This window comes from Pteropus medius, unplaced genomic scaffold (genome assembly GCF_902729225.1).
Source record: "Pteropus medius unplaced genomic scaffold, Ma_sr-lr_union100, whole genome shotgun sequence".
Taxonomy (NCBI): Eukaryota; Metazoa; Chordata; class Mammalia; order Chiroptera; family Pteropodidae; genus Pteropus; species Pteropus medius.
The window spans coordinates 1,337,453-1,346,380 of record NW_024349798.1 but is presented as its reverse complement, the minus strand read 5'-3'; the positions used below and the strand labels follow the sequence as shown (position 1 = coordinate 1,346,380).

Here is an 8,928-nt window from a genome sequence, read left to right as displayed (position 1 = left end):
CAATGGGATATTACTCAGCCATAAGAAGAGATGAAATACTGCCATTTGCAACAACATGGATGGACCTCGAGATAATCATGTTAAGCGAAATAAGCCAGACTGAAAAAGTTGAAAATCACATGATATCACTTATATGTAGTATATAAACCTAAAAGCAACAAATGAATAGGACAAACAGAGACTTAGGGACATGGACAATGAACTAGTGGTTACCAGAGGGTAGGGAGTGGGGGAGGAGGAGAGAGATAGTTGGGATAAAGGGGGTCAAATATAGGGGAATAGGGGGAGGGCGCGGTGGGTAAAGGGGATCAAATATATGGTAGCTGAAGGAAACTGGACTTTGGATGGTAATCACACAATAGAATATATAGATGTCAAACTATAATGTATATCTGAAAATTATATAATTGTATTAACTAATTTTACCCCAATAAACTTAAAAAATTTTTTTAAATAAAGTGTTTATTGAATACAAAAAAAATAAAAAATAGATTTATATATGTGCATCTTTTCTCTTTAATAGATTAGAAACTCCACGAGCAGAGAGAAGCCAGTAGGTAATTTGCCCAGGGTAACACAGTGAGTTAAATGGCAAAGATGAGATTCTAACCTGGGCAATCTAGCTCCAGAGAGCTCTTGCTCTTAACCACTATCTCACACTATATAGTAATCTTTCATCAGCCACAGTGTTGAGCTCAGAGCTTTGCACACAGTGCCATTCAAGAGCTTATCAAATGAATACTTTAAAAACTTTTGATCTAATTGGCATCTCTTGAACTTTCACTGACTTGTGGACTATTGTGAACCAGCAACTTGGTCTCATTAATCTGAATTAGAGTGCCTGACTGTAGCTCTAATTATGAACAATTTCAGAATCATAATAACTGTTCCACTTTGTCTCTTGATCTATAATGCATATAAAGACCTACACCCAGCTTCTAAGGGAGAAAAAGAAAACGTGATTACTTACTGAAGCCCAAGAAATGTGTTTTTCTGAAGCTTCAAGCTCACATCTTTGCTGAGAAATGAGGGGTATGGCCTGGATGGTCTCCGAGGGCCCTTTCTTCAGTTTTAACAGTCTATGGTCCTGGGAGATAATTGAATTAAAAAGATCCTCTGCCTCTGCATCAGAAGGTATCACTTTGGGTCTCAGCTCCCCAACTCTGATTCTCCATCTGTAAAACTTGATTCATCCATTCAAAATATTTTCAGAGTACAAGTGCCAGGAATTGTACAGTAATGAACAAAAAAGACATGACCCTGCTCATCCAGCTAAGAAAATCAGATGACACCGATATTGTGGGGTTGTCCTAAGATAGAAATTGAAGTGGTCAAATAATTGTGTAAACTATAAAGTTTAGTACAGAATCAAAAGATGGAAGTCTTGACAGGATTCTAGTTTTGCCAAATCCAGTGACAGCAAAAACGTGACCTATGTTGCTGTTTTCGAGAAAAGCTTGATGGTGTATTTTAACTAAACCCAGTCAACATCGCATGCAGCTTTCTCGCCTTTCCCTTTTGGTCCATGTAAAGGTAAGCTTAGGTTATCTGTCCTTGCTACACATTTGCTGGCAGCGGTCAGGTCCCTAGCCCACTCCCCTCAGGCCTCTGATGAAAGCCATCAGGCTGCCAGTCCGGACCTGTCAGTTGTCTGAGAGACTCCAAGTCACCAGCTCCTGCTCAGACTTCAGTTTCCTCATCTGTGAGAGGCAGGCCACATCTGTAAGGAAGCCATCTCAGGCTACTGTGAGCTATGGACGGGATCACTCATCGTCGGGACGAGCGAGCCTGGGTCAGGGAGGCCCAACTCTCTAAAGGGCTGGTGAGGGTTCCCTTAAGGTTCCATCTCCAGCCACAGGCCGCTTCCTCCCGCTGCAGAGGCTCTGCCGGGGCCACTCAACCCGGCCTTGGTCCCAGCTCCAGCACACACTTGCTGGGTGGCTCTGGGTAAGGCCATCGGACAGCCCTACTGGTCGTTCTGCACTCGGCAGGAAGGTCTAGACTTTCTCATGACGGCCCAAGGAAGCCCCAGGGTTGACTGGAGCAGAAGGACCCTACAGGTGCCAAAGACCAGGGTACTAACGGTGGGAAAGCAGGGCGCGCCACCAGCGCGGGTCACGTGGCGGGCGCAGGGACGCGCGGGGGCGGGGCCTGGAGCGCGCGGCTCCGCGGGTGACCAGACGGGCGGGAAGGGGCGGAGCTTCGGGCGGGGCGCGGTGGGGGAGGCAGGCGGGCGGGAGGGGAGGAGTGGAGATGGCGGCGGCGGCGGCGGCGGCGGCGGCTCAGGGGGGCGGGGGCGGGGAGCCCCGGGGAGCTGATGGGGTCGGCCCGGGGGTCTCTGGGGAAGTGGAGATAGTGAAGGGGCAGCCGTTCGACGTGGGCCCGCGCTACGCAACTGCACATACAGCGAGGGCGCCTATGGCATGGTCAGGTGAGGGGCGTTCCGGGCAGGGGATGTATCTGGGGAGGGGGGCTGGGGGTCCAGGAAGGGCCCTGAGTACTTTCTGGGCAGTGGAGATCGGTGCGTCTCGAAGAGGCAGGGGCTTTAGGAGTCTGGGCAGCGTCCCAGGCAGAGGGCCTTTGAGTGCTTTCTGAGGGAGGGGGCGCTGAGTGCGTTCGAGGGAGAGGGGGCTCGGAGGCCTTGAACCGACCAATCTGTAATGAAGGGAAGGGCATCGAAGTACATGCCAGGGAGCTGTGGGGACCCTATAGACATGGGATGAGGTGAAGAGAATAAGTATTCTTGGAGAGGTAATATCCTTAGTGAAGAAGGAGTGAAGGACCCTTCTTTGGGGAGAAGATGCCTTCGATTCCCGCAGTGAGACTTGCCAAGCAGTTTGGGAGAGAAGAGCTGAGCTCAGGGCTCGGCAGGGTGGGGCAAGGCTTTGGGCCTGGGCCAGGGTCCAGTGAGCCATGAGGGGTCCAGGAGTGCCTTCCTGAGCTCTTAGGAGGAGTCTGTGAGTCTTCTCATCCCCACTGTGTGCTCTGGGCCTTTGTTCATTTGGGAACAGTTCTGCTGCCCAGGTACCTCTCCCAGACACCCCGGCCTGCCTTGTCCCTTCCCTCCAGTACATCCTTTGACTCCCTCCTTCTCACTGTATTTGCCTCACTGTTCGTACTCCACTCATCTCCCAGCCCCTGGACCTGTCTTGGCTTGAGGGAGCCCATCATAGGAAAGGGAGGATGAGGGGTCAGGGCAACTAGAATGGAAAGAGCTGAGGAGAGGGGAAGTCAGTGAGCGGTCAGTCTCTTCCTCTGTTTGTGAAGTCACTGAAGGGCTGCCTGGCTAGTCCCCAGCTTTCTCCCTGGAGAATCCAGGCCTTCACAGCAGGAAGGAACCAGCATTGTTTATGATTTTGCCAGAACCCTCTGTTGCTCCCTCCCCGCCAAGGCCTGGGTGGGGCCACCAGGCCTGGACTCCCCTTTGTAAGACCACATCAACATCTCTCTGGCCCTCAGCTCAGCTTACGACCATGTGCGCAAGACACGCGTAGCCATCAAGAAAATCAGCCCCTTCGAGCATCAGACCTACTGCCAGCGCACACTGCGGGAGATCCAGATCTTGCTGCGCTTCCACCATGAGAATGTCATTGGCATCCGAGATATTCTGCGTGCACCCACCCTGGAAGCCATGAGGGATGTGTATCCTTCACCTCGGCCAGATGGCTGGCCAGGCACAGCCTCAGAACTGGGCTGGGAGAACATTGGCTTTCTTTTAATTCCTTCTTCCCTGTCACCCTTCAAAACAAACCCAGTAAAAGAAACCTTCTAGCAGAAAAGAGGCCATAGAGTGTAAGAGGACTGGGGGGCCTCAGATAAATCCTGGCCTGCTGCAGACAGTATGGCCTTGGTCAAGTCTGTTCTCTATGCTATGCCTCTTTGTGGGGCTGGACAAGATGGTCTCTATGGGAGCTTTGTCTTCTGACATGTGCAATTCTGTGACGTGATCCAGCCTCTGGCCACAGTCAGTTCTTGTTTAACAGATGAGGATTCTTTCCTCTCTGGGTCCTCAGACTGGAAGGCAGGAAGACAGGAAGAAAACTGCCCTTTTTTGAGGGCCTACTATGAGTCAGGTGCAGGGCATGCCTAGGGCTTTCACGTTTCCAGTTCTACCTCCCAACTGCCCTATGAGATGGGTCTCCTCAGATCCATTTCGTAGATGAGGAAACAGAGGCTCAGAAGTCTAAAATAGTGCTTCTTTTGCTGTCTCCTCTCCTCCCCCAAATGAGATCCTGTCTGTCTTTCTCCAGGACTTCCTGCTCAGAGCCCCACCCTAATCACTTGTGGACTTGTACCTTGCCCAGGGAGGGACAGCCTTGCCTTTGTTGCCCTCCCCTCCATATCACTTTCCTAGTTTGTTGTCCACTTCCTGCCTGGCTCTGTTGTTAGCTTGTAACACCCATCACCTCTCCCCCACTGCACCCATCCCCAGTCAGTCCCAGTTCTTTAGCATGGGGATTTGTTTGCAGTGTCTGCAGCGCCCACCACAAACTGTGGGCAGGAAACCTCCACGCTCAACCCTAGTTGCTGTGTGACCTTAAGCAAGTCACTGCATCTTGCTGGGCCTCCCTGTCTATAAAACAGCAGGTTTGGTCCAGATGTTCTAAGAAGGCCGTTTTGAGGCTGATTCTAAAAGACAGTACTTTTAAAAGACAGTTATCTTTGCAGAGAAAGCCAAGTGACATTTATGTATATATGTATGTATGTATGTTTAATCTGATGTATGGCCAAACACTCTTTGAGTGGGAGTGTACTGTTGGGAGTTTCTCCTCATTTGTCTTGCACAAACCACTCCCATAAGGCAGGCATTTATTTTTAAGCAAACATTTATTGCATGCCAGATGCTGTTCATACATTATCTCATTTAACCCACTCAATGGCCATGTGGCTCAGGCATTTATGATAGCAATACTAGTTCATGTTTGCTGAATACTTACAACGTGCCAAGCACTGAGCCGGCTGTTTTATGTGGGTCTTCTCACCTCATCATCACAACCACTCTCGAAAAAACCATTCTTACCCCTACTTTACAGATGAAGAAATAGAGGTGCAGACAGGTTGAGGTCATAAAACCAGTGAGCAGTGGAGTGGGGATTTCAGACACCAGCAGGTTAACCCCAGAGCTGCTGTGCTTAACTGTGACATTCTCCTGCCTCCTATAGTTTATTGTTCTCATTTTCCCAGTAGAGAAACTGAGGCCACAGAACCAAAGTGCTTTTGCTTAGAGTCACCAGCCGAGATGCAGCAGAGGCCCCCTCGCCCAACTGCTGAGTGTAGGCCTTGTCCAGCTCGTGATATGGGTTGGCAGATCTGTTGAGTCCTAGGGGTGCCAGCTGGAGGGGATGTGAAGCCTAGTCACCAGAGCCCATTCTTCTTAACCAAGTTCCTCCTGCTACCCCCACCTGGGGGTCTCCGGTGCCATCCTCAGCTACATTGTGCAGGACCTGATGGAGACAGACCTGTACAAGTTGCTCAAAAGCCAGCAGCTGAGCAACGACCATGTCTGCTACTTCCTCTACCAGATCCTGCGGGGCCTCAAGTATATTCACTCAGCCAACGTACTCCACCGGGATTTAAAGCCCTCCAACCTGCTCATCAACACCACCTGCGACCTTAAGGTCAGAGGATTGGTTGCCTCTTCCCTCCTCCCTTGGGGCCTAGGGCTTCCAGGTGACCGGTAGTCCCCCGGAGTATGAGAGTATCACAAGCAAAGGGAACAGCATGGGCGGAGGCGTGGCATTATGATTGTTTGGGCCATGGAGGCTTTGACCACCAAGCTTAGCAGCCTGGGTTGGATTCCAGATCTGCGATTTTGGCCTGGCCCGGATCGCCGATCCTGAGCATGACCACACTGGATTCCTGACAGAATACGTGGCCACACGCTGGTACCGGGCCCCAGAGATCATGCTTAACTCCAAGGTAGGGGGCCATCCACCCCCAAAAGGAAAGTGGGTCCCAGAAAGGCCTGGAGCCACCTCTGAGCCCGGCACTGACGCCCATGGTATATGAAGTCTACCCCTTAGGCCATGTCACATGACTATGGTCCTTGGGATTTGGAAAGAAGCTAAGCATTAGCTCTTCTAGGCCTCTGCTCATTGTTTGAAGCTAGGTTGGGGTAGCGGCTTGGCCTAGACAACAGTGCCCCGTTGAGGCTGGCCCCGGAGCCCACCACTTTGTCCTCTTCCCCAGGGCTACACCAAGTCCATCGACATCTGGTCTGTAGGCTGCATTCTGGCTGAGATGCTCTCCAACCGGCCCATCTTCCCTGGCAAGCACTACCTGGACCAGCTCAACCATATTCTGGGTGAGGGGGCCTGGCCAGCTGAGTGGAAGGGAGATTAGCTTATTGGAGGTGAGATTTCTTTAGAGTCTGGTCAGTGAGTCTGCAGGAGTACCGCCACGAGTGGAGTCCCTACAGCATCTCACAGTATTTCAATGAGGTATAGATACTATCCACAGTTGATAGGTGGGAAAGGCAAGGCTACGCCCCACACCTAGGAAGGGCTGGAGCTGGGATACACCCTTAGGCTGCCTGAATCCAGACCTCTTGTTTCACCACTATAGTACTGGATGAGAGATAATTGTCAGGGCCTGGAGTGGGTTGCTGGGGCTCTTGTTCTTGGCTCCTTCTGTTCCCAAAAGGAAGAAAAGATCTTTCACCAAGTCACCTGCCCTATCCACAGGTATCCTGGGCTCCCCATCTCAGGAGGACCTGAATTGTATCATCAACATGAAGGCCCGAAACTACCTACAGTCTCTGCCCTCCAAGACCAAGGTGGCCTGGGCCAAGCTTTTTCCCAAGTCAGACTCCAAAGGTGAGAGACATGGAGGCTGATGTGGGGTAAAAATGGTGCAGAGAGGTTACATGGGTCCAGCAGCTGCCTGAATAGACAGGCCCCCTGGGAATAGAGAAGCAAAGCCATACTTCTGGGAACTCCCCACAGCCTTCCTTTTGACCCCCAGTTCCTGCCCTTCCCTAGCCCTTGATCTGCTGGACCGGATGTTGACCTTTAACCCCAATAAACGGATCACAGTGGAAGAAGCCTTGGCTCACCCCTACTTGGAGCAGTACTATGACCCAACAGATGAGGTGGGCCAGCCACCAGCAGCCGGACTGGAGGGTAAGTGGGTGGGTAGGCATCCTTCAGTACCTGGCCTGAGCCTTACTTCTTGCCACCCCAGCCGGTGGCTGAGGAACCTTTCACCTTCGACATGGAGCTCGATGATCTACCCAAGGAGCGGCTGAAGGAGCTCATATTCCAGGAGACAGCCCGCTTCCAGCCTGGGGTGCTGGAGGCCCACTAATGTGGACAGATGCCTCTGCTCCCTGGGGCCTGGTGAGTGCTCCCCAGCATCCATGCACAGATTCACCCTGAGATCAGGGTACCCAATACACCATACAGTCAAAAGCTTGCCTACGCCCATGTGTATAATCCATGTGTATACAGCAGAAAGGCCAGAGCCTGCCCATAGACCTGTGGTCCACCAGTCTTCATGTCCCTCCTCCTTTCCCCCAGCCCCAACTATCTCCCACCTGTCAGCAGCCTGCAATAGCCCCAGTAGCTGTTCTAGGCCTTCAGAGGTCATTGAGGGCCCATCTCACCCATCTGAGGAACGGAGCCAAGTTTTGCCTCTCCCAATATGGGCAGAGAGGCAGGAGGGTTAGTAATCGCTTTGGGTCAGCAGCAGTCTGACCCAGATGCCAAGCTTTTTCACACCTGGTGCCCGGGTCAGTAGTTCATACACCTGTGGGGCTTTCCCCAACCCACACTGCTCTTCTTCTTACCCCAGTCTCCTTTCTGACTTTCTGCCAGCTGCACCCTGACAGAAGGAGGACAGACACACCTGGGTTCAAACCCCAGCTCTGACACTTATCAAAGCAGTGTGACACTGTGTAAAACACCTCACCTCTATGCCTTGGTTTCCTGAGGACAGTCCTGATAATGAGAGTAAACACTTACAGAGCCCTAAGCATTGTTCTAAGAGGTTTATGAGTATGAACTCATTTAATCCTTATAGTAGTCCCATGAGATAGGTACTAATGTTATTCCCATTTACAGAAAAGGAAACTGAGACACATCCCATTCAACTGTGAGGATGAAATGAGAGAAGTTGAGGTCCGGGCTCTGTCCTGCGGCTCTCGTGGGTGCTAATGATTCCTTTCCTGCCTGCCTTTTTATTTAGGCCCTGCCTCCTGCCTGCCCCTCCTCTGCCGGACTGTTAGAAAATGGACACTGTGCCCACCCCAGACTCCAGCAGCCCAGGTTGGGGCAGAGGGTGGGCCTGGCCACCTTCTCTTGCTTTGCTCAGGCACCCTGCTTTAGGCAGGCCAAGGCTCCCTTCGTCCTGCCCTCCCCCCATTCCCAGGACCGGAGGGGCTCAGGTGGCCCCAAGAGCAGTTTCCCCTCCGCTGCTCTGCCGTCCTGTACCCCAGCTATCCCAGTCTCTGGCAGTTCTGGAATCAAAGGGCTTTTGCTGCCCCGTGACCTACTGAGGGGTGGTGGGGGATGGGAGACACCGACTAGGGACTCAGAGCCAGCCCTGCCCCACTCACCTCCCTAAAACCCCACCCATCTCCCTGAAGGAACATTCCTAAGGCTCAAGGGCTAGTATTCCTGAGGAGTAGGGCCCAGGCCTAAACCCTCCCCCATCCCCACGCCCGCCCCAAGCTGCCACATCTGGTGCCCCTGCTACTTCTGTGTGTGGGTGAACAGATGTGGAGGTAGGGGGCATGTGGAGAGCCCAGTGCCCCTGCCTACCCCCTGCCTGTATCTAATATATAAATATAGAGATGTGTATATGATGCCCTGGCTCTGTCTTTGTTCGCTGATGCTGCGTCCCTAACCATTGCTGCTCTGAGGACTGACCTTCAGCCCAGCCACTTCCCAGTTGTGGCTTTACCTGGCCCTAGTGACTTTTGACTCCCCT

General features: G+C 52.1%; 1 protein-coding gene across 1 annotated transcript; it reads left to right on the top strand.

Moving 5' to 3' along the window:
• Nucleotides 1–2,242: 2,242 nt before the first annotated feature.
• MAPK3 (mitogen-activated protein kinase 3) lies at nt 2,243–8,803 on the top strand. Its single transcript, XM_039884588.1, is given in 10 exon segments — nt 2,243–2,389; nt 2,392–2,431; nt 3,460–3,642; nt 5,429–5,618; nt 5,803–5,919; nt 6,190–6,304; nt 6,684–6,815; nt 6,981–7,090; nt 7,183–7,337; nt 8,185–8,803. Coding segments are annotated over 9 exon segments (1,146 nt in total). The 5' UTR covers nt 2,243–2,253; the 3' UTR covers nt 7,306–7,337; nt 8,185–8,803.
• The last annotated feature ends 125 nt before the right edge of the window (nt 8,804–8,928 follow it).